At 45.3% G+C, this 26,479-nt stretch overlaps 1 protein-coding gene across 1 annotated transcript; it reads left to right on the top strand.

Moving 5' to 3' along the window:
- The first annotated feature begins 143 nt into the window (after positions 1-143).
- On the top strand, positions 144-22,997 carry LOC8029214 (succinate dehydrogenase [ubiquinone] iron-sulfur subunit, mitochondrial). The gene is made up of 8 exons (XM_029968433.4): positions 144-251; positions 5,614-5,682; positions 6,457-6,515; positions 9,762-9,905; positions 15,325-15,400; positions 17,827-17,943; positions 21,430-21,654; positions 22,809-22,997. The coding sequence occupies exons 1-8, from the start codon at positions 186-188 to the stop codon at positions 22,899-22,901; spliced, it is 849 nt and encodes a 282-aa protein (XP_029824293.1). The 5' UTR covers positions 144-185; the 3' UTR covers positions 22,902-22,997.
- Positions 22,998-26,479: the final 3,482 nt, after the last annotated feature.

Here is a 26,479-nt window from a genome sequence, read left to right as displayed (position 1 = left end):
GTTTAATTAAAATATAATAATATATTAATTTTATGTTTAAAAATACGGAATTTAATCAAAGGCTTTGTACATATTCGACAAATATGATTAAAAAAGAAGAAAGCTCTTCATACGTAATAAAATTTCTTAGACAATCCAATGACATCCAATCCAAAGCCGCTCGGGAAAGATTCTCAGGGGCAAGGATGGCTGCATCGGTGTACGCCAAGAAATCCCTCCTTTTAGCATCGTCCACTTTTAGATTCGCATCGGTGAGTGACAGCATCATCTTAGAATACTCGTGCATGTCTTCAACATTGAATGAAGGGTTAAAAAACACGAACCAACTCTCCGAAGAGCTAGCGTGAGCGTGCCCCCAGGGGTCATCGGTTTGCAGGGAGTGCTTTGCACGAATCGGGCTCGGAAGTATCCGATTTGCTGCCTACTTAACACGAGAAATAACTTAGCCCAAAATGGGAAAGTGAGTTGGCTTATTTGGCGCAACATTTTTCGAATAACTGTGCGTATCCGAGTTGGCCCAATGCCGACAGCTTGCTTTTAATCGCACCTGACCTTGCAGGCATTTGCTCTTTTTGAATCGCTAATACAGGTACTACATGCGCGTACGAGGGAAATGTGGCATCGCTTTGCTCGACGAGCTGCTCTAGTGCGCCAGCGGATTTGTGCCACAGCTTTCGTCGGGGCACTGGCCTAGTCGGCTCTGTCCTCTATTTGAAACACGTTGATTAACGGTTGTGCGTCGGTGGTCGTTACGTACGTCTACCGACGTACAACCGTTGCATCGTTTCGGCAGCGCTTCACGGTAAAATATGTCGCGACATCAATTAATGTCGTGAATCCCGATGACGAGGCTCATTTAATTAATATGTATCACCTAACGCACTTAGGCGTAATGAGTAAAGCTATACGCACTCCGGAGTGCGCTTCGCGCGGAAATGGCTATACGCACTCCTCCGAGAGATCATGCCGCTCGGGCCACCCTTTTCGAACGGCGCGTGAATCACTGGGGCGCTCGTTAACACAGCCCCCCGCCTGCGTTCACGCCGCTTCGCGGCGACAGTATCGGCTGCTAATTGCAAAGCGTAACCAGTACACGCCGCTTCGCGGCGTCCAGCCGGCAATCCAAGCCCCGCTGTCCCCGATCGCACCTCCGGAAAGGGAGTCCGATACCATTTAGTTCTGCAAAGTTTCTCGACAACATTCGATTTTTTTTTCTTTTTTACTGTTCATCGCAAAAAAGGAAATGTCGTAAATATCGCCAAATGCCTCGACAAAACAAAATGTTTGAGAAAAAAAAAAAAAAAAGTAGGCCCACCGCGGATCGAACCCGCGTCCACTTGCGTATGAAGCGGACACCCTAACCCCTATGCCATGGAACCGTTTAGAAAACTCGTTGTGTCCACTCTTTTTATACGAGAAAAGCGGAGTGCGTATAGCCATTTCCGTCCGAAGCGCACTCCGGAGTGCGTATAGCTTTACTCGGCGTAATAGTATACTTCACTAAAGGCTAGAGCACCTGAAAAAGCGATCGCTTGAAAACTTCAGAAAAAATATGCGATCTGTTGGTTTATTAGCCAACACTTTTGGTACTGGCTCGGCAGCAAGCCTGCACTGTTCGCAAGAGACCTGGAGTAGGGTGAGGAGAGTGGGAAACGAGCCTTTATGTTTGGGCGGTATGACCTACCAGAACTGCCCAAATGATGAGAACAGCACTTGCCCTTTTTCCTCTTTTACCTGACAAAATCGGTTGAAATGCCTATGGGGAACTGCTGTTTAATAGTCTGCTATCAAGATCCGGATGCATGTAGATGGCACTGCAGTCGAAAAAAAATTGCCCTCGGTCTTTGCCTCTCTTCAAAAGATAGAATTAGAACAGAGACTAAGATACATGGAGTTTAGTAACATTAGCCATTGATTGCACCATTTGGTTACTCTTTCAAGATCATTCTGGAGAATGGAATGATCGTTAGTGCCCTTCATTTGGCGATAGATTACACAATCATCGGCGAACAGACATATGTTAGAGGAGACAGAATTTAGGAGATTGTTAATGAAAATCAAGAACAGGAGGGGACCGAGGACACTGTCTTGTGGGATACCCAATAAGACATTAGTGAGGTTAGATTCTAATAGTATGTTTATGACTGTGTATTTAACTCTCGAGGAAAGAAGCTGCAAATCCAAGAAAAGGTTAAGGAATAAATATTTATTTTGGACAGTTTAGAGAGGAGGCGGAGGTGACGAACGCAGTCAAACACCTCGGAAAAATCTAGGCAAATTGATCCGTTTGGGACTGTGAATCAAAATTAGTGTGTAGGTTGTGTGGTAATTCAAATAGTTGGGTGCCACAAGAATAACCCTGGCGAAAACCATGTTGATTTTGGGAGAAAAAGTTGTTGCAGGTTAAGTGATTCATGATGTTAGAAAAGTCTATGTGCTCATAAAGTTTAGATGCTATGCATGTGAGCGATATTGGACAACAATTACCGACTGATCACTGCCTCTATAGACAATAATGATGTGGCCTATCTTCCAGTCCGTTGGAACGCAACCTTCAGACAATTACTGGTTCAAGATTAGCTGAAGAAACAAGCTGGAGATATCCTTCATATTTGTTAGTATTTTGGAGCAAATAATATCGGGGCCCGGGGCAGAAGATACGTTCAAGTTCTTGATGAGTTTGGCAACGCCAGCTGCGGTGACAGTGATTGGTGCCATTCGGGGAAACGGAAGGGGAGGGAGAAAAGGATTGTTATGCGATGGCTCAGGTGTAAAGACAGAGGAAAGAAATCATTCATTATTGCTGGATCAAGTTCATCCGGTACAACGGCGCCATCATCGTCTAACAACTTGATAATTTGGGTACTGGGATTGGGTCTTATCGTTTCCTGAAGCTTAGTGGGGTTAAGACAAAGAATATTAGGTAAATCTAGGAGAAAGTACTTCTTTTTTGGAAGCTTTAATTAATGCAGTATACTCTTTTAGGTAAGCAAAGTACTTTTTCCACATTGAAGGGGACCCACTAGCCTTCGCTTTTCGACAAAGGCGTTTTTTTGTTATGGGGAGTTTTAAGTTTTTTTATCGTACCTTGGTTTACCAGCGTCTCCACGAATATGTAATAGAGGGACATATCAATTGACCAGGTCAACTAGCTTTTGTTTAAATAATACCCAATTTTTCTCAACAGATTGTGATAAAAAAAAAAGAAAGGAGAGAAAAACAAAGAAAGATAGTAAGCTCATTGTGAATACCAACGTAATTGGCTTTGTTGAAATCCCGAATAACCTTTGAGAAGGGCAACTTAATAGTTACAGGCAAAGATATCCATACATTTATTATTTTATGACTGCTAAGACCGGGCAAGTACACAGCAGAATCAACCAGATCAGGGGATGAGGCAGATACCAGGTCAAGGATATTATCGTTGCAGGTAGGCATATTGATCACTTGAACGAGATTGAACATCATACATAGGTCAAGAAAGTGCTTTGGATAATGTGACATAGACATTAAAGTTAATTTCCGAAAAGGTAAAATCTCAGAAAAATAAAAGATTTGCTTTGGAAAAACGGCTGGTTTATTTCATTTAGTGCAGTATGCAGTTTATTAACAAACAAACAGTCACTACCTGGGGTTTGATAACACACCATAACAATCGTTGTACTGAATTGTGAAGGCAAGTAAACCTAAAATAACTCATAGTTGCAATTCAGCTGAACATGAAAGGAAGACAATTTATTCTACATTGCCACAAGGGCACCAGCACCACGGTGCCAAGGCCGATTGCATCGATATACTGAAAAGTTCATACTCGGATAAAAAAGTTTGTTGTCACTAATGTCTGGTTTTAGTCAAGTTTCCGTAAACATGGCAAATGCCACGAGCAAGTCGTCTGCTTCTTGCGCAGGAGTTGCGGGGACGTCGGAATGATGCCGTGTTCTAATTGGCTCTTATCGAAGGATAGTGGGTAAACCTCAAGGCAACTTGCTTTGAGGTCTACCCACTATCCTCCAGTTGGAGCCAATCAGAGCTCAGCTTTCTGACGTCACCACAACGCTTGCATAAGAAGCAGACGAACTTGCGCTCCACATATCTGAGTTGCTATCGCTGAGAAGATTGCATATCTCTTCTTTTTTTGGCATGTAGCTTCGAACATTTGTAGATGTAACAAGATGAGACTGTGATTTTTTAGTTTCAATCCGTGGGCAGGGTGGTGGCGTGTTACGGTCAGTCTTATTTCTTTTTAGCTGTGCTTCAAAGACTTGTGCCCAGTCATCAACTGGATTGTAAAGGTTGCACTTGTTATTAACTAGAAGCTTATCAAATCAAACTTTGAAGGGCATTTTTTGCTGCTCTGCAAGTCGAAAAAACTTACCGCGCATTAGGTGAACGGATTACGAATAATCCTCTCGGACGGTAAAGCTGGTATTTTTCAGTTTGGAACCGGCCGTCAAAATAGATTCCTTGTATTTATAACATAGTAACTTTACAATTATTGGACGCTCTTTGTTTTCTCTGAAATCTTACAAGTTGGTAGGGTCAAGCTGGGTGCCGAGATTTTGTAAGCAGAATTTAATAATGTTTTCTTTTGATTTCGGCCATGTTTCTCTCCGAGAATTCGGTAATCCGAAGAAAAGTAAGGTAGATCAATGAAGACGGTTTTCTGCATCATCACACCCAACTTTCAAGTTGAAAAGTTTCGATGGGATGGTGTACTTTTCTGATGACAATGATGCACTTTTCATAGCTGTAAATCCTGCTTGATGTTATCAATCCTACCGTCGTGTAATTGACTCTAGCAACAGCCGCTCACTGATCGCTCTGCAAGAGTGTAATTTTTGCAAGCATATTTTCTTGGCTAGTTTCAATATGTTTCAGCGATGCCAGAATAGCGATGTATTCAGTGCTGTCAGGGATAGGGTCAGTCTCAATATCACCTGATGCTAAGACCAGAAGATGGGAAATAATTGTGTGATATGCACAGTTGAAGACACACCACAAAATTTTTTGATGGCACACTGACAAGTCGTAGGGGCACGACATCACCAAAAGAAAGCGAAAGCCAATTAGGTCTAGAAGCTGCATTGTTGAGATTATTAACCTGTAGCACATGAATGGTTCGCATGACAGTTTTAACGGTAATGTTGTGCCCCCAGTTGCTCAACGTATCACCTTGAGCAACCCTGCAGTTGCTCAAGGTGATAGTGATTTAGTACAGGCATTGGGCTTCAAAGACAGCAAAGAAAAAGTACATGAAGGTAAAAGGCCCCAGGAAAAGAGTGCTAAATATAAGAGCTCTAAACCATTAGTGAGAGTACTGAGAAGCTATAGGGGGGGGAGCTGCCTGAAGGTTTGTGCCGAGATGCTATTTGTCATGACAAGAGAAAAGTCACGTTGTCCTTCTAACTATCGCTGAACAAGTTTTTTTTTTTCTTTTTTCTCAAAGCACCATTGTTTTTTAAGTGATGAAACTTTATAGTTGTTGGGATGTTGTTTTGGGCATCTCATTAGAAGCTCTAAAACAATCTGTCTAAAAATGTGTGGATACCGCGTTGCTTTTGTGAAGGCGTGTTGGCTGAAGTTTTTCTGTCGGGCTTCTCCGCTTGTTTCCAGTTGAGACATGCGGCGGCGGCGGCTCCAGCCGGCGACAAGGGAGTGAAGAAGTTTGAGATCTACCGATGGGTGAGCCTGGCAACCTTTGCAGCCACTTACTTGCCCAGTGACGATAGGCTTTGGGAAGCTCACGTTTGGGGAATGGGAAACGACACATCGACTGGCCGGAACGTCCCGGAGTTTTTGGAGAATTAGCCCCCTCAGCCACTAATCAGGATGGTTACTCGTGCCCTTTATTACCATTCCAACAGCATGTCACGGTGAATGGTCAGAAATTAATAGTCAGAGTGACAAACAACACCTAAAAACACAATAAATATATATATATATATTTTTTTTTTTTTTTTTGCAAGTTGCCAATTTTAAATACAATTTTGCAGTGTGTATGACAAAAAAAAAAAATTAGTCTTCAATGGGTAAGTTAGCTTGGAAGAGTCACTGTAGTATGGTTGTAAGTTGTATTGTGGTCTGCTGCAGGTTAAAGAAAGCTGGACAGCCTTCTCCCATAGATCTCTCTGCTCGCTACAATTGGTGGTTTCCTTCCCTCTGGCGTTTGCTCTGCCAAGGTGGAAACAATGGAGGGCTTTCTGGGAGTAGCTTGTCCTGCCATTCCTAACCTGCAACAGACTGTAGCTGTTGCATAAAGCTAAACTATTAACAGTATCAAAAAAAAATGTTAGGCACAAGTATGAGGTGTGCAGAGACAGAACATTCTCGTTCTCATCTCGTGCTTTTTTTCTGGCACTGTTAATAATTTGGAACTAGAAGAGTCAGGGAAGTGTGTTGTTAGCATTGGGTGGGTGTGGGAAATATGTGAAGAAGTGTCGCTTTGGTACATTGCAGAACCCTGAGAAGAAGGGGGACAAGCCCAGGCTTCAGACGTACGAGGTGGACCTGAACGCGTGAGCTCCACTTTTTGTTTGTAGTGTGGGGCTGCTCCAATCCGCCTAATGGACCCTCTTCAAAACCCCATTGAGCAACATTGCTGGTCACAATATTTTGGAAATTGTGACCAGAGTTGTGACGAAGGAAAATCGGCGACCCCCTCGCCAGGGGGAAAGAGGCAGGGGAGGGGGGGGGGGGGGGGGCATGGGGGGATGTTTCTGGATTTTTTTGCCCAATCCCCAAGAGGCCGTTCTGGTGATAGTTACAAAATTACAGAGGGAAAGCAAATTGGCTTAGAAGCTTGGCGAAGGAGGAATCATTCTTTTGGTTTTAAGTTTTTAGGTTAGATGGCGCAAGATACCGTCTGTTCTTATAAAGCGTACAGCCGTTAGCATTCATCCATCTATTGGGCATGACGCCACCGTTTCTTGGGCACGTAGCGTGTGGTTGGAACCAAGTCCTCGCCGAACGCCGACGGGGCACTCCAGTACGAGCTGAGCCAATTTCGTGCCAAACGCTGAAGCAGCCCTCGTCTCCAATGCGTGCCAAGAGTATGCGATCAAACTGTGGCTGACTCAGATGACTAGCATGACAGCTATAAGATGGTGCTTACTTTCGAAAATAGTCTGTTGTGCAGCAGGGGAAAGAGGGGTCATGTTAGTAATGCCCACGAGACAAGGGTCATGCATTAAGTCATCTTTAGCGAGTCCCCGATCTGCTTCAAGTGTCAGACATGCTGGAGTTCAAAGAGAATATGCCGCGCGGCAGAAGACATTTTGGTATCTTGGCGTGGAACACTCTTTCTGGAGGAGGTGCAGTGGGAGACGGTGGGCCTTGGGCTGCTGGCGGCGTGTACGGGGTGGGCCCGGTGGGTTAATATTTTTTTAATGAGCCATCTGCAGGCTGTCCCCTCGAAAAGGGCGACCCTCTTGGCATCGGCATGCGCATGGTGTTCTATGCTTTTTGTAACGTACCACCAGTGTTGGGAAGTATTTTAAGTACATTGTACTTAAAGTACTTCTTCAGGTAGTTTTAGAAAACTTGTACTTTACTTATACTAGTACACTCTTTGAGTGTGTACTTGTACTTTACTTAAAAGTACTTTTTCTCTTACTTTCCGAGGAAAGTACAACTCCCGACTTTAACGTATAATCCCCAAGTTTGGTGTTGTCAAATTTGTATCGCAAAATAATGCTTTGTCAACTCTGAAGAAATACTGGGAGGAATATTCTACTTGCACCAGAAACGCCAGCAGACGACGCATCGCTCATCTGGCCATTTCTCTGAGTGAAGTAAGGGTGGCTATAAAACTTATACAAATAAGTGCCTTATAAGTTGATTGTGTTAAATAGTTTGTCAGCGAGACTAAAATAACTACTCTGTGGCCCCTTCACCTTATCCAATGTTCGCCGCCTTTTCCGAAAATAACTGACGCACTCCCAATTACCCTTGGGGCAATGCATAGCAGTGAAAATAAACAACACTGATAGGGGAATGAAACGGTATTATGAAAGATTGTGTTAAGAAGTGCTTGTATACTTACTTTGAAAGTGTATTCGGCATCCAACCTGTCTAGAGCGCTGGAGCGGTGCGCACTTGACTGCGCGTGCGACATCTGCCGGCGGACGTTGGGCCCGAGATAGCGTGCCTCTGAGCATGTGCCACCATTGTGCAGCGCTGGGCAGATGCCAACGTCTGTGCTGACACTTCTGCAGACTCCGCTGGCCACCAGAAAAGTTCTCAGCGCCTCCGGGCTGCAAAATAAAGACAGTGTGGCAGCGCACGCGCCGCCGGCTTTGCAATATCGCACATTCTTATGAGAGGAATTTAACCGCTGAACTCTCGCGCTTGCTTCCATCAAGGATTGTAACCCTAACAGCGGCTCAATTCGGTCCTATTCTCGACTGGTTGTGCGTGCCTCACCACATGCCTCAGCATAAACACTCAAAATTATTTTCTCTCGAGATTTGTTTTTTTCTGTTCATTCATCACATTTTCATTTTAGTCTTGGTCTAAATCGAAGCTATCTGAATTAAAATATTTGCATGAAAACTCGAGCGTCTGTGACACTCTATATATTGGAAGACTCATTGAGATATCAAATATTTCAATTGGTAGTGTCGTTACGAACTTGGTGCTGCTTGCATAAGTGGCAGGAAGCTTTAAGGAACTGAATGAGTTTAGTGTCCGACACATGTTCATTACCGCAGAATCACAAGCCGCAGTTATGTTCTCATTGTGAAAGCAATTTATCGAAAGTGCAGAGATAACAAGCACTTCAATTGGTAGCAGTGAAGAAGCCTTGCATGCAAACAAGAAAATCCGTAGCTTCCCACGCACACCATGAGCGGTTTCACGTGAGTATGGAACTGGAACTCACGATAATGTGGAGCAGCCGGCGCGTGTGTCGCCACACCGAGCGCCTTGATTTCGCAGCCTGGAGCACGCGCAATCTGGGGCACACCGCTGCCGAGCTCTAGACAGATTTGATGCTGAGTGTACATTGTATTTATGTTACTTTACTTCAACTACATTGTGCCTGTTGTACTTACTACTTTACTTGAAGTACATAACCTCTCACTCACCTTGTACTTTACTTCCAGTCCCTCTCAGATGTACTTTACCCACCCAAAACTGCATACTGCCAACACTTGAGGAATTATTTCCATATGTACTCGGGATTGAATGCACATTTCTGCAGCTTTTTTTCTGGCTTTTCTTTCACCGCCTGTGTCTGTAGTGAGTGAGAACTCGAACCGTTCATCATTCGAGTCTTTGTTAATCTTCAATATAGTCTTGACTGGAGGCTATATATTGGTGTACGGTCATGGGAACAAAACCAGATGACGTATGAGAAAGGAACCGGACTGTGCGTGTTATGTCGAAGCCCGACGCAAATAGGCAAAAGTCGGAAACTGCCTCGGCGCACCGTTGGGCGTGACGGAGCGACGGTACTGCAGTGCCCGGAATGCATCGCACTGGTGTATAGGCGTCCCGTTCCGCCCGTGCGTCGAAAGTGGTTCCGAAGTGGCAAGGAAGGACGTTGTGAAGGTCGGAGTGTCACGCTGTCTGACGTCGCGATCCCGATAAGCGAAAAGCACAAGCAGACTAGATTGTTGTCGTCCTCACGGTGTCCCGACTCTCGGCTGCCGAAGCTTCCGCGTGCCGTCGAGTCGTCGTGCGATTCGCGACACCGCCTGGATTGTGGCTCGCCAAAAGCACGACACTTCTCCGACATCGCCGCTTTTTGGACCCCGTCGCAGGTGCGGGCCCATGGTGCTGGACGCACTGATCAAGATCAAGAACGAGGTGGACCCGACGCTGACCTTCCGCCGCTCCTGCCGGGAGGGCATCTGCGGGTCGTGCGCCATGAACATCGATGGCCGCAACACCCTCGCCTGCATCTGGTGAGCGTCGTCGTGGTGGTTGCGGCGTTTCGGTTCGACGCGGCGACCGCCAAAGCTCGTCTATTGACGATGAGATCGAACTATAGGGGGCGCTCTGACCCATTCGGTGTCCCCACACCTCGGTGCTTACCCAACACAAGGACTGTGCACGTGCCTATAGTCCTTGTGGGCATGTTCATGTCATCTTCTTTAATAGAGCGCGTTATGTGCCAGATCTCTGTTACGCCGACCACCAAGAAGGTGGACGGCAACCTTCTTGGAGGTCGTGATGTGAGAAAATAATGAAGAAAAGTGTGCATGCTGGAGGGGGAGGGAGATGTCGCTACCTTTCTTATTTTTGTACCCTGGTAACCACAGAGCTCCTGTCGTTCGGAAACGGTGCATATTTTTCTCCCGACATCTCAGACTGCCCGGCTGCAAAAACTCTTTTGAAAAATATTTTAATGTATGTTACGGTAATCCTCCAAATCAGATGGAAAGACAAAATGGGCAGCCTGTTTTGAGCTTCATTGGTGTTTTATTTTTTAATGTGAAACATTCTTTGGCTAGGTGTTTGGCATTTCGTGAAGCCCAGATAAAAGTGAAGCCGGGATAAAAGCGTGACCGTGAAGCTCGACACTAATTGGTTGATGGGCAGGAAAGGAGGAGTGAGCTGCTCGATGGTGAAGTAGGCAGGGACCTACCTTGCTCCTTGATCACCCGCATGCACTGAGGATAAGGAGCTCTAGAATATGGAAAGCTCTGGAAGATTGCCAGGTTTATCAGCCCGATTAGTGGTAGTGTTGCTTCGTTCTAGGAACACCTATGAAGTGTGCACATGGTGTGCATTAAACTATCTGATAGGGCATCTGGCACACCCCGGCGTAGGACTCGGGATTTATTTCTACCAGCTGGAAATCTTTTGATGTGCAATTGAAACCTCGAAACCTTCTTCGCAACAAGCCTCTGTCAGATTGCAGGCACCTCGACCGGTGTTCAAACTCGCCACCTGGGGATCCGTAGGCCAGCACTTTTTTGCCTCGAGGCAACCCCCATTAAACTCAGCGTGTTAGAATTTTGCACTAGACGTCACACCATGGTCCGACATTTATTTTTAACGAAAGCTTAGACCTAGCCACTTTCTGTGTAATAGCTGTTGGAGGGACGTCCTTCGGCAAGAGGTTGTGCTCATGACAACACGAGGAACCTTCTCGCACAGCAATTGCATGTGCAGATAAACCCTGCTGTATATCTTGGACGGGATACAAGGTTTTGCTGAGTGTCTAGTCGTACATTCCAGGCAACGGAGAGGCAGGTGTTCCTGTAGCGGACGGCAATACGGTTGTTGGCTCGTGCTACCGAGGCTTGAAAAGAGTGCCGAAGATATCGGTTTTTGTGAAACTTGATCGTCGATATCTGGCGAGGTGATCGGCGCAAACCTCACGACGCCGACCATTGTACGGGCAGGAGAGTTGACACCATAGAAACCGTTTGCACAAAGTACCTATCAATGTGCTGCTTGAGATTTAGGCCCTCGTTTTGAGAACATTCGTGTCTGCTATAAAAAATAAATTTTTTTAAAAAATAAATTTTTTTTTTTTTAATTTTTGTGCCAGTTTTGTTTTTAAAGCAACAGCTGGCAATACGTGGCCACTTCAGTAACATGTTTTAAAAATTTGTAAGCTCTAGTGGTGAACTACTGACGCAATATTATGCTTAAACAGTCCGGAGATAACATGTTTAGGGGTAAAAGAGACCGGCAGAATTTCAGTAGACTACTTCCATAAAGCCCTGCATGCAACACGGCACGCGTTGCACTCTGGGAACTAGTTGACCAGGGAGGAGAGTGGCATGGATTCGGTTTCGATCGACACGTCGACAAGAGGTCACACAAAGAGCGTGGACTATTAACGGCCGTTATCTCATGCTTTCTGGTCCCGAGAGTGTCATTTGTGGTCTCTAAACTAACCTAAATGGCCAGACCTCGAAGCTTTAGTACAAGCCCGAAACGTATAGCTTGTCGTAACGCATGCTTGTTGTATTTTTGTACTTGAGCCTTTCTGTTAGCGTTTCGAGGTATGTGAACGAGCCAGTGCTGGGAAATTTGACGCTGCGAAGCTTGGGGATCTTGCTTGTGTGTGAATCAGCAAGCTGTAGCAACCAGTAAGTACGCATACATCGAGCTCGAGCCTTTACACTAGTATTGTTGATCAGGAAGTTTGTTTCGTGCGTCCATAGACGAAATATAACTTTTTGCGATTACCGTTAGTTTCCACCCTCTTGCATTCCACTAATATTTAACATCGCGTTGCGCATAAAGTTATCCTGCAATCATGTAGGCACATTCGCACATAAAAACCGTTTTAAGAAAGCGAAAGTCGAGCACTTCTGTGAAGAATGTCGCACCATTCGCTGGAAGTGCGCCGGACGGGCATGAACCCCTATGCGGTGTGCCAAACGAACGAAATTATTCAAAGCACATTTGACAGTTGCTAATGGCTATAATATTTGTTATGTGTTTGCTTTCTTTGTGACTGAGTATGCCGAGATAATTTCAGACACACCGTTCAGGCACAGATCTTGGGCGTCAGGAAGAGCTCGTCCAAAAAGGCTTAGCGAGGAGTAAGGGACGCTTGTTAGTGCCTCCGTCGTAGCAAGCCGATCTCAGCGTTTGCGAAAACTTAATATTCTATCAGCGTAAAATTTGAGTGGGAGATATGTGATGACACGAGGAAGACATCATAGTAAAGTTTGTGCAGTAGTGTGCTGTGTTTCCTTAAAAGTTCATGCGCCAACGCTGGGCTCAACTTTGATAATCCTGTGAAGATGCGGCTTGCTTTTCGCCCAATGAAGTAACAAGAAGCGGACGTTTGGCAAACAAAATACTTGTAGTGCTCAAGGGACCAAATTTCAATTGTAGTTCACTGGTACTAGACGGGATTACTGACATTGAGCTCAACGATGCACTCGTGGGGTGAGGTGACTAAGCCACGTCTTACTATGTTTGCATACGCATGCACTATATCTGGTGTTTCGGGAACCAAGGAAAGTGCCCCAGTCTTCGTTTTGTATCGCTCGAGAATGAGTGTATTGTACATTCGTAAAAAGTCAGATAATCGAAAACGCAATCAGCGCGTTCGGTCGTGGCGTGATAGCATGAGATGAACCTGCTCAGTCGAAACCGAAACTGAGTGGCCAACTAGTTCCCAGAGTGCACTGCGTGGTATTTTGCCGCAATGGGGCGCGTCGGTTTAGGAAGAAGTCTATTGGGCAAATCAGATTGCTTTCTTACAACCCTTTTTAGCAAGGGGTTGTAAGGCGTCAAACACACTGGATTGAAAATTGCACCGCCGAGCAGAACAACTGTAGCAGCAGCCGCCGCCAGCACTATGACAAAGTTGAATGCCGCTTTGCCAACATCACAGTGTCAGCAACGGCTGCTATAATTGTGCCGCTCAGCGATGTGGCGCAATGCGTTTTTGTTTTTTTTACACGTGTTTCACGCTTACGCTTTTCATAGGTGTTTACTTTCTAGTCCTTAACCCTTTGGCGGCCATCGTCCTATGTGTACAGCGACGATTACACATTTAAAAGTAGCCATTTAAACTCGAAACCGCACGCACCACAGGAGGTGTTGTTATTTGTTATGTTTGTGGCGAACTCTAAACGTTAAATTCACGCAGTGTTTCGCTTTGCTGGGGCTATTTATAGCGCCAGCAGAAGTTTTAAAATTAGACGCTCTGCACATACACTCTAGATGGTCACTTCTCACGTCGGCTGCTCCGGCGGTAGTGGCAATCGGGAGCCGGCTCTCTCCCGATTCGGAACTCTAATGCTTTTTGGAATGAATTCGGAGGACGAGAACTTACCATCCGACGGAGAAGCTCCGTAAAGCACCCTCAGTTTGCAATCTGAAACCGCCGGATTGTTGGCGGTAGCTGACTCACCAGAATGGGATTGAACGAAAGAAAGGTGAAAACTTTTCGCCTTCAATAGTTTCATTCTATGCTTCTAAACCTGAACAGCTTGCAAGCACTCACTATGTGCTCCCACTGGATAATGAAGGAAAAAATCCTGAGAATTTACTTTTTCATGATACTAGTTCCTTGGAAACAAAACCGGACCACTAGGATACATTTTTCGGGGTAAAAAAGTACTCGACTGTCAAAGGGTAAAAAAGGCCCAAAACCACTTCCTGCTATAGTTTATTTATGGTTGTAACTCAGTCTATGGGCTCTAAGCATCCCAAAAAGTTGTACTTTTTGCCCAGAAAGTGTGAAAAAATAAAAGCAATAGCTTTAGCACAGTCGCGCAATGCGGGAGGAATGGTGCCGTCACGTACCTGAGGACGGAGGTGCTGTGTGGTTAATCATCATAGTCGCTGTGGTTGGCGTCATGGATGGCACTGACGGCTGCCACCAGTGTTCAGTGGTCCATGAAGTAAGTGAGTAAACTTGGGAAAAGTTTTCAGAACCATCCAACATTACGCGTAGCAGCTGGATATTGCCAAAGTAGGATTCTGCATAACGCGAGGAATGTTTGAAAACAAGTTTTTCAAGCAGATGACACAGAAGATTCTCCCTTCATCACGTCGTTACTGGCGAGATGCCTAGGCTCCGCTCTCTTCTCTCTGCGCACTGCGCAGCCGACGGAAAAACCCAATTTCCCTTTCCTTGCGCCAAGAGGAGTGAAAAGAAGGGTTTCTTCTTCCCCCTCCTCGCACCAAGAGGGGAGAGAAGAGTCTTTTTATAGCAGCAACGACAGCCCACATGCTCAAAATCTCTGCAAAGTGTGCCGTCGGACGAGATGAAGCCTTTCTCCTAATCCGACGGCACACTCTGGTGTCTGCGATTGTTCCGGGGTAATCTACCTTTGCTACCGACTTTAGTAGAGAAATATCGGCCACACGTGAATGTAATGTTTGGTTTTTTAAAATGTTTAGGTCCCTTAGTCCGAGTTATGAACATAAATAGACTATCGCAGAAAGTGGTTCAGTGCCCTTTTAAGCACTCCGGCCTATAGACCATATAACCACCTTCTGCGTTGTCCTATCATTGTTCACTGGGCTGTGGAACACGTTCACAGTAGTTCTCTTCTGGGATGTACAGTCGACTCTCGTTAATTCAAACTCTTTTAATTCATACTTGCGGATAATTCAAACTAACATGTAGGTCCCATTCTATGCGTCTCTATGGAAGCAAACTCCTGTTAATTCAAACTTTGCTTCAATGAAACAAATTTTCAGTCCCCCTCAAGTTTGAATTAATGAGATTCGACTATACCGGTTACTACGCTTGCATTCGTTTTTTCGCTGGAGCGGCAAGTGCTGGATAGGTGTATAGTTACAAACGTTTGTCACGTCACTGCCGGACTTGTCAGCCTCGAGACAACGGCCAAGTGTAGATGTTTGTCAGTAGTCCATTGTGCCTGCTCGTTGCAGCAAAATCGACAATCCTGGCCAGTCGACCAAGATCTACCCCCTGCCCCACATGTACGTGGTGAAGGACCTTGTTCCGGTGAGTGGAGTGCCGCTCCATAGAGAGCAGACGACGCAAAAGCAAAGAGCCAGGTCGGAAACACTGGGCCACCTCACCCACGGATTAAGGCTGCTTCACACATTTGTGTTTGGATGTGCCGAAGTGCACTGCATTCGCTTGTAACTTTGCGAGGCGTGCAGCGACGCATGGGGAAAAGGGGGGTGTAGCCACGTGAGGCAGTACGATGCTGGCTTAGTTGCGATGGCAGTCGATTATAAGGAGGAACATAGTACATTTCACAATGTAAACCTGGGACTTCTCTGTTACAAACAAAGTGCTTCGTTAAAGGGTAACCCAGGTACATTTTCTCGATTTTAGGTTTACGAATGTCTTTATTGAAGGAAGTGTCTTTGAATTATGAGGTGTAATATTTTCTTTTGGAATGCCTCGTGTAGTTTTGTACCTATTGTATCTTAAAATTTTGTTTTGGGGGTCTACAGCGAAACAGAAACTACCTGCTCGAGCGAAATGGCAATCCTTGTAATCGGCCGCGGGGCTATTGGGTGACACGAAGTTTGTACCGCGGTACCGTATAACGTACGACTGGCCTAGTCGCAAGTGCGGTTCTGATCAGTCAAGTACAATTGTACGGCTGTTTTACTGCTTTGCTTCATAGCTGTCAAGCATCAGTAGCAAATATTAATACAGATTCATAAAGTTGCTGACTGAAAAGCGAGTTCACCACGATGAAGGCCGGCTCAGTGCGGGCTCAGAATGACCCCCAGCTCACCTTTTGAGAAGAGCTACCATCTTGGTGGTGTACGGTGCACATTGCAGTAGCATTGTGAAAGCTAATCAGAAGCTTGCTTTCATTAAGAACGGACTTGACCATGGTCGCCAGTGAATGCCACCTTTGGCACCATGATGCGCTTGAGTGAGCAGGGGGTCAATAATCCTCAGAGCACTTAGAAACTGGGGCCGCTAAAACATGACATAACAAACAGAAATCGTCCGCTGGGACGGCTGAAAATGCAGCAGAAAAACGTGGCGGAAGAAATGGCAGTATTAACAAGAAACTTCATTGAATCCAAAGATGACATCGGAGCACAAGGTTGCTTGATGAACAACGAACTTGTGAATGCCCGCTGAGGAGCTGCTGGTAGCATTTTTAATATCGGTTTTAGAGGATCGCAGTTTCCCATTAGTGTAATATTTTGGCAGTGTCCGTATTTAGTCTCTGTAAATTAAAATCTGTCATTTACTGCAAGTTCAAGTTTGAGTGGTTCAAGTTTTGACCAGAGTTACTTGTTAACTGCACTACCGTAAAATACCGGGCAAGCACCCACTCAAAACTTGGAAATATTTGTGAAAAAATGGGGGTTGGACGCTTGTCCGGTCATCAGTTTTACATATAAATGTACTGTGTGTATTTTCTCAGATCTTACGAATTTGGGAATGGCCGCTTATTGTGGAATAGGCGGATGCACAGTATTCTATGGTAGGTCTTAACCATTTCGAAATGGGGTCACACCCCCAGGGGAATGATGAAAGTAATAAAGATTAGTGATCATTATTTCTAGGCAAAATCCCAGTACCACAGCCCTCCTTAGCCCATGACAGTTAATATTATTACTACTTTTCAGGCATTCTCCCAAAAATGGTGACTTGTCGGATAACACCAACCGTTAGATGTGAAACGCTAGGTTTTAATCTAAGCAACCAATTTTTTTGAACTGCTAGTAATGTTTCAATGGGTTGTTTGCTGAGATATTTTTATCAGTGATGCACTAACTTTCAATCACTTCGTTTCTTTCTTTTTATAGTTCACAGCTATTATTTTGTTTCATAATGCCCGTTTCAATGTGAGCCAGACTATTCTCATGAACAAAATAATTGTTAAACGCACCTTTCGGTTGTCAGAACACAAATTTCAGCCACTAGAAAAAAATGTCTTCCTTTGGTCGTTCTTTTGTGTACCGATGGCACCCTCATTTCTCTTGCTGCCTCTCCCTCGTAGTTGTCGTCTCGGTGCCTCTCGGTGCACTTTCCACATCCTAAATAGTCGTTCCTCGACGCGCACTGTGTGGCGTCATAGGAGCGCCACACTGTCTCCGGCTGCGACTCTGGCAGTGCCAGAGCAGCGGTGGTGTTTGTGGCCCGTTCTGCTGCAGGTATCTCAACCCAGTATAGCTTTAACAATGAAAAGTTGGGGCACCACCACAACAGTGACACTAGCATCCGCTTATACTTCTTGCCAGGACTTCGTCCGGCTGCATGACAATGCGGCCCTTTTTGACGTCATTTGTTGCCACTTCGGAACCACCTCTGATGTATGGGCAAAATAGGACGCTAAACGCACCATTTAAAGACGCGTTCCAGGCACCATAATGCCGCTGTTCTGGTACATGTGGTGAGAAGTGGAGGTTCTCATGAAATGATTGTCGTGTGGCCGCTGTTCTGTGCAGGACATGACCCTGTTCTATGAGCAGTACAAGTCCATTCAGCCCTGGCTGCAGAAGAAGACTGAGGTGAAGCTTGGAGAACAGCAGCACTTACAGAGCATCGAGGACCGCAAGAAGCTGGTGGGCAGTCACTCACTCACACACAGACCCATTCTCACTTCCACAATCACACTCGCTCACCCGTGCACAGTCATTCACACACACACTCATATGCTCATACTCTCTCAAACACAATCACAGTCGCACTAACTCGCTTAGAGCCATGCTCACTCACACACACACACTCACTGACATGCACTCATTCCCCAATGCAATCAGTCACCTGCACACGCTAACTCGCACACAATCATAGACACTCACAAACACTAACATTTGGACTGACACACACACACATTGACTAACACTGTCGCTTGTACGCTCTAACTCACTTATGCACACTCACACTCACTCACTCGTGCAGTTGCTCACACAAACTAACACGCACACTGATACTCAGTATCTGAGCTACGCACAGATTTATACACACACTAACTCAGTCGCAATCATAGTCACTCAGACGCGACCTCACATACAGTGCGTTTTTGGAAACGCGGGCCGAATTGCTCTTGCGGAAACTACCGTACTTATTCGAAAATAGGTCGACCTCCTTACGAACAAACCCATCTGTTTACTTTCCCAGAGAACCCAAGGAGGCAAATCGTTAACACTCACGAAAGTAGCAGTCAAATGGCAAGGTAGAGATAACGTTTGAAATAAAATAAATGTGATCCATACAGAGCTCGTTTCTGCATTCTGACATTATCGGTGCCTGCTCATTCTCTGGGCCTCTTCCTCAAATTGCAATGATTGGCTCTTTTTGAGCATTGCAGAGAATTACACGCATGAGCATTGTTCACAAAGAGGTTGACCTGTTTTCAAATAAATATGGTACGCACTTAACAGAAAAAAGGTTGATACCGTAGTGGTGTGTGCCAAAGGGCCCATTAAAGAAGAACTCTGGTCAGTTTTGAAAATTTTGGGATCATGGGTGATTATCGCGTCAAAACTACTACTGTACGGTTCTATGTCATTTGTTCTTTGAGAAGCTGTTTAGTTTTTTTGCTAACCTCGTTTAAATGAAAATCACAAAGCGAAACCGAGACTTTGCTTGCGGCAGGCAACATTGGTCCTGCTCGCCAATTACTGGAATACGGAGACGTCGGCTATGTCACCAACAGAAGTGGTGGACGGCACCCGCACACTCATTTTTCTCTCTCGCCCTCGTGTTCCACACCTCAAGAAGTAAGAAACAAACCAAACAATTCTTCCAGTTGTTGACGTCCTGCACAGTGTTGGTTGTGTCCACGCAGGTGCGTTGACTGTGCTGCTCCATGCACCGCTCATAGTCCTCTAGAATGAGTCTATTTTGGTGACCGTGAAGCCACTCCGACTTTGTTGGCCGATTTCATAAACTTTTAGGCGGAATTGCTTCTTAAAATTTTACGTGTAGGCTTTTCAGATGGTACGACGTAGGACCGTGTTGTTTTCTCAACGTCGAAATTTGACCAAGGTTACTACCGTTCAGTATAATTGGGTAATTAATTTTTTTAGTAATTAAATATTTAATTATTAACTTTAAAGGTACTGTTTCAGTTACAAACTTGATGCGAATCATCCGAAAACTACTAAATCCACCCACATAATGATGGTATAAGGCAATGGTTCTCAGCCATTCATGTTTCGCGGATTCCTTGTGGGTCGGCAGGGATGATAGGGGACCCCGATTGTGGTGAGGGGAGGGGAAAATGTAGGTTAATTTTGATAAAAATTTAAAAAATGGATATAACTAAGGGCTAGTCTAAAGTAGACTTCTCCTACTGGCATATACACGAGAAGACGCATGCAAAAATTAGAATGTTTCTTCTGAATCTAGGAAAAAACAACTTTTATTGCCAGGCTTGATCTGAAAAAGCTTGGCTTCGCGGACCCCTAAAATGCCTTTACGGACCCCAAAGGGTCCGCGGACCCCCTTTTGAGAACCACTGGTATAAGGCATGCGTTGCATTTTACGGCCATAAAAAAAAATGTTAATTTGAACGCTTTATTAGTTTTCGGTTTCTTACCAGAGTGCATCTCCACGCCAGCAGTCCGGTTCCTTGTGGCCAAAATGCACAATGTATGTGCGCCATCACACATCACACATATGCTGTGCATTTCGGCCACGGGGCCCGGGATTGCTGGCGTAGAGGTGCGCTCCAACAAGTATCCAAAACCTAGGAATGCATCCAAATTAAGCATTTTTTTGGAACGCCGTAAAATACTGTGCATGCCTTACATTATTGTAGCTTGGGTGGACTTAGTAGTTTTTAATGATTTGCATGATGTTTCTAATTTAAACCGTACCATTAAAGTTGACGATTAAAGCTTCAATTACTAAAAGGTAATTCATTATTCAATTACACTGAACGCTAATAATTTTCCTTAATGGATCCTATGGCACAGGCAACTACAGAATCAACCTTTTTTCTCTGCGAATCATAGGTAGTGATCGCAGGACCGATTTCGCCCGCGTTTTTAAAGACACCCTGTATGTCTTTGTGTACAGACTCACAAGCTTCCTCACTTGCTCAATCACTGATGGACAGACACGTGTGTCTGTCCATCAGTGACTTATACTAACTCACCCTTCCACAGATGCACCCTCACATTAGCTCGAATAAAATCAAACTCACTCACTGAGTTTACCCATAGAGACCCAAAACAGTGCATCTGCAGTGTTTGTGGACATCCTGGCAACCTAGAGACAGCACACTGAAGGGCTACTTGAGCATTGGGGAGGCATGTGTAGAAAGTGCCAACATTTCGAAATAACTGGAAGGTATATATACTCAAGGAAATTAAAAAAAACATGTTGGGTCAACTCTGAACTCATTTTCAAAGTTACATTTTAGAGTTATAACATACAGCAGGGCTGTGCAAGGTTGTACTTGCCAAGTTCTTATTACAAGCAGATTATCTTTGACCCAGACAACTGTGCTTCATTGTAGATTGTCTTAATTAAGGGCTGTCCAAACAAAACACCGTGAAAGCTTTGAAAAAAGCTTACACTTCCCTCAAAAGAAGGGAAAGTTCCGGCCCGCCCGTCCGTTTTCAGTTTGGACATCAACCACGCAAACCGCATGGCTTTCCTTTTCGCTTCTCGCTTTTGTCTCTTCCCTTTTTCTTGTTTCGGGAGATTGGGGACCGACGGCAATGGCGAAGGCTTTGACGATAGCCAGCAGAGCGTGTGAGAGGCTGTCTGCACGCACATGACGAGCACGCTCCAAGCCTCTGTCCAGGGACGCAAGCGGAAGGAAGCTTTCCCCCCGGCAAAAAAAGAAACGTGCAAAAGCGGACCGAAGCCAGAGGAAAATTTTTCAGTACGGCATATGACACGGATTTAGAAAACACAGCTTCTGCTGTGTCCCATTGGGACGGCCCTTTACTTGACCAGGAAGTTCTCTTCCTTTTCCGATCAACAAATGGAAAGGTTTTTAACCTCGCTGAGGAAGATTTTCTAAGTCGGACTCCACTCCAAGTTTATCAAATACGTTACGAGACACGGCGAAATTTTTCTTTTGCGAACAGGACGGCCTTTACGAGTGCATCCTGTGCGCCTGCTGCTCGACCTCGTGCCCCTCGTACTGGTGGAACAGCGACCGCTACCTGGGTCCCGCCGCCCTCATGCAGGTCTACCGCTGGGTGATAGACTCGCGCGACGACAACACCCAGGAGCGCCTCAAGCGCCTCGAGGACCCCTTCTCTATGTACCGTTGCCACACCATCATGAACTGCACCAAGACCTGCCCCAAGGTGGGTTACCCGCGCACCCCCTCCTTGCTACCAGAAAAGGGTTTCTAGATTTCGGTTCCACGTCCACCCCTGCCCCTGACTATCCGGACGAGCGTCGCACCGGCACGCGGTCGCATAACTACTGCGGGATGCACATTAAAAAGGTGGTACGGCGCTGGTTAAATATCTTGTATACAGCCGAAACACCAGACACCGATTGGAGCTGGCTAACTTCCGGCAGTCTAAACATTTGCGCAACGTAATTAAATCCTCAGTTTCCTGTCAGAGTGCGTCTTTGTGCTAGGAGTCCCACCGACCGTAACCAAAAAGCACTACCAACCAACTGCTACCTCGCCTCCCTCGTGGGAAAGAAGGAAGTGTTGTGCAAGCCGGTGAAATTAAATGCTATGCCGATAAAATGGGGCTATAAGAAAAAGCTTTAATTCTTGGGGCTACTTTTGTCACGCGAAGAATGCGCGGCAGCACGCTTTAGTTGCATGCCTTGGCCACGGGGAGCAGAAGTGCTGGCGCGAAGGTGCATTCCGGTAGATAACTGAGCTTTACAATGCGGCTCAGTTAAGGTTTCTTTTTTTTATTGCTGTAGGATAGTTAATGTGTCGTATATTTTCGTAAACTGTGCTGGTTTGGTGTTTCTGGTTGATGCCCAGGAAGTTTCTAATTAAGCCATACCTTTACATTTACTAGGGCTCTGCGAATAGTAATGTTTCAAATACAAATCGAATATGAATATCAGAAAAAAATAGCTTCAAATATTGAATATGTTTCCAATATGTGTGTACCATTAAGAAATAACAAAAGAAAATATGCAAATACTTTCTTTATTACTTTCAAGCCGATAATTATGTTAATAAATTCAAGGAAATGAAACTACCTGAGTAGGCAGCTTATAAACAATGGAACTAGTAACACAGCTATTGTACCTTGACTAGTAATCACTTGTCAACTGTACATGAAACCAGGCAAACTGATAATTTATAAAAATTGACAAACGTAAGAGTGTACAAAACTGGCAATCGGAACTTGGCGTCGTTCCGACATCGCCTGCGCGAGAAGCAGTCGACTTGCTCTCCGACTTGGTATGGTCTCGCTCATGGTGAACCAGACATTGGGACACGTGTGGATGCATCTAACACCCGTCATCTCTCGCCCAACAGAGTCTAAACCCCGGGAGGGCCATCGGCGAACTCAAGAAGCTGGTGTCCGGAATCTCGCAGAAGCCCAAACCCGACCTGTCGGGTGTGGCCTGAGCGACCCATCGGCAGATCCACAACTGGAATCCCTGTGATGTCGCACATTAGCTGTACAGCGGACGGAAACTGTAATAAAGTAATTCAGGTCGGGCAGGTCCTGGTGTCTGGGAATGGGACGTGACGCCTGAAATGCATCTCTGAGCGGTTTGCCTGGTGTCCTCCACCACACTCACTCGGAGACCGGTCAAACATCCGGTAGACAAAACAGGCGCCTACAGATTTCTGTTATGAACGGACCCAGTTTCCTACACGTGACTGCAGAGCTGCGCCTGTGAAAAGAAGCTGGCGCCACTGTCACCAATCTGCACGGTTCTTTAAAGGGAGCTGAGCAAAATATTGATGGTCGCTGATTTGTCCCAACATTGGTTTGGCACATCAATAGACACGATTGAAACAGCAACCCAAATTATGCGGAGCACAAGTTCGTCTGCATCTTTTGCAGGGGTTGTGTTGACGTCAGAATGCCAAGCTCTATCTGGTTCTGATTGAAGGATAGTGGGTAGACCTCATGGCAGCTTGCTTTGACGTCTACCCACTATCTTTCAGTCGGAGTGAATCGGAGCTCGGCGTTATGACGTCACCGCAACTTCTGCGCATGGAGCAGACGACTTGCTCTCCGGATAGGTCGGATTAATTTTTATTTTTGCGAAGTTATTATAATATGTAGAAATTTTGTTTGAAATGAAAGACACTACAGGCAAGACTGAAAATGTGACGACAGATGCAATATGGGCAGTACAACCCGGTCCCGGCAATTTATAAGTTGATTGTGTGAAAAATTTGTCTGCCGTTTGGCACGGCTGATGACGTCGGCTCGCTCCTTGGGACAGTTAATGCTTTCGCATTACTAACGCTGGGGGAGATCGCTTTGGCAGAGTGAAAAGAATGTGTGACATGCTGTGTTTCCTAAACTGCCTATACTCGTTTTTACCTCAAGAACCATAGTAAAAAAAGGTCTGGCTCCTTGCAGAGCCTTACTAATTTCCCTCTTTAAGCAGGTAAATGAGAGATGTAGGTTTATTTTAGATTACATAAATGTTTTCTTATCAAGATGTAGGTACACATTTCAGACGCCAAAAGCCTCACTTCTTCCTTTGGCAACCAAGTCTTGTAAGAACTACTTCGCACTGTGTATGAACCATGCTCAAAATTTCCTTTTTTCTTGAAGTGAAAATGAGTAAAGACAGTAAAATGTTTCGAAAATCTAACAAAATCCGAACCAATTTTATATATAAAAAAATAATTTGCTTCGTTTTTTATTGGTAGCAAGCTAACGTTGTGATTTATCGGCAAATATGAGCAGAAAATACAGTATTTTGTTTGTATGACTGCAATTGAAACTTGAATCTTGCGAGTTGTTTGTTGTGACTGCGCGCTCGCATTCTAGGTGCTTTTCGGGCCAAAATTGTTGCTTGGTATAGTTCATTACCTCATATTAATACTTTAGCTAAGACTTAAAGGGATACTTCAATGAAATTTTAAATATACCCGTCGTGATCAAAAATAGGCTGAACATGATCCACAATATTCGTAAATGACAATCGCACATTTGTATTTTGAGCCTGATGGCTGTATTTTTCGTTATAAACGGCCCACTCTGGCAAGCGCTCGGAGAACAGCCAACAGGAGGGATCGGTGGCCGAGTGGGCTGAAGCGCACACCCAGCTCGACGCGCGTGGAGCGAAAGCTCGCGCTGCAGAACCCAGGGATCCTGGGAGCCCCACCCCTGCCCGTTTCGATCTGGATGAGCATCGTACCGGCGTGCGGTCGTGTATCACTACTGCGTGATGCACGTTAAAGACCCCAGGCTAGCGGCTGTACCAGTTGTACCGCACTGGTTAAATTGCTCATCTACAGCGTGTGACTCGTCGCAACTTTAAGACCAACTACGCGCTGTATAAATATCCCCACAACCCAATTATTATTAGAACAGCCAGCGGAGAGCATCTGACATCCGACGCAATCGTGACGTAGTTCGTCTCGGGACGAGCAAAGTTACAGAGGCTGACGTCGAGAGTATGCCCTAGTCGTTCCAGCCACCGAAGCGGCTGCTTTTGTAAGAATTTTGAGTGACGGGTTAATGTTCTATAATCTTGTGCATGAACAATAGTGACATCTGGGACACACTAAAGGCAATCTCGGGAAGAGGGGAGTTCCTCCTTCCCCTCTTCTCTTGTCATGGCCGGAGGCAAGACAAACGTCACTATCTGCCAAGGTTCCTAGACGGGCATTACAAGCGAGGCGTAAGCGACATCCACCAGGTGGTCTTTGCTAATCGTTTAATTCGTTTTAAAATTCATTTTCGTGACTTTTCTAACAAGATATTGGTGTGTTCGATGTGATACTGGACGTTTGAACACATATAGACAAAAGAATAAGCGCTGAAATTTCGTTGTAGTATCCCTTTAAGCTTAAGAAGTATTACCTCGCAAGAAAGCTTGCCGTTTTACAACGCATGGCTGAGAAGGTTCAAGCTTCAATCGCGGTAATATTAACGAAATACTATATTATATTATATTTATATTTTCTACTAAGGCACTATATTATACCAAGTGCTACTTATAAAAAAAATAAGCAAATAAAAAATGTTTTTTTTTTTAATGAACACTGTCTCAGTGTTCATTCCAAACATTGTTACACATTTTGTACATATAATTGAATTTGTATTTTAAAAAGCTAGATTTGAGTTCTGATTATGTCAAGGTCATTAAAGGGACACCGAGGTTTTAATTTGTACATGACATGAGAGCCCAGCTACCCAAAACTATATGTTTTCTTCCTCCCGAAACCGCAGATTGAGAACTGGCCTGTTTGAGTCGCTCTCACTCTCTTCTCTGTGGTCACGTGTCGTTCAAACCACATGGTTCAGACACACCCACCAAATCTAATGAAAGTCGTAGGTCATCGAAGGCACACACTCAATATTAAAGATATATATAAAAAAATACAAAACCCATTTTTCGCAGTTTCTAAAAAACTGCTAATACGCCGATTGAAAATAAAAGAAAAAAGAGTGAAAAGTTGCACAGACTACCGGAAGCACTCTGTGCATTCTGTACCATGGCGCCGTATCACGGGAGTCGCGGGCTAAACGGCTGGAGTAAGCGATGGCGGCGGACGACGGGCGACGGATCTCTACTTCACAACTGGCGTTCGCGGTACCGGCGAATCTGTCCAGCTTCGGAAGAGAAATATCTTACCGATCAAAATCAAAGCCGCAGGGACTTGTGGGCCGGAACCCGGCAGTCGGCTTCGTGTTCATATTTTGATTCCTTATTATTGTTTTGCTACATCTTGCGGTAAAACACATATTAGCAGCAACAACAGAACAAATAATCTGTACACACCCGGGGCGGTGGCCCGCCACGGGTGTGCACCGTCCTCCCCGCCCCCCTTTCCCCCGCTGTCGTAAGCCGTCGCGACACCGCCCCCCCCCCCCCCCCCCCCCCCTTTCACTTCCCAGCTGCTTCCCCCCGAGCGTTGCACCCGGGGTAGAGTTCCTGTATAGCTAGCTACCTACGGTAGCAGAGTTGCGCATTCAGCCTCGGCGGGTGGCCGTAGTGCCGGCTTTCCCG

This window comes from Ixodes scapularis, unplaced genomic scaffold (genome assembly GCF_016920785.2).
Source record: "Ixodes scapularis isolate PalLabHiFi unplaced genomic scaffold, ASM1692078v2 PGA_scaffold7__128_contigs__length_106722199, whole genome shotgun sequence".
Taxonomy (NCBI): domain Eukaryota; kingdom Metazoa; phylum Arthropoda; class Arachnida; order Ixodida; family Ixodidae; genus Ixodes; species Ixodes scapularis.
The sequence above is the reverse complement of the archived record's forward strand: the minus strand, read 5'-3'. Positions and strand labels throughout refer to the sequence as shown.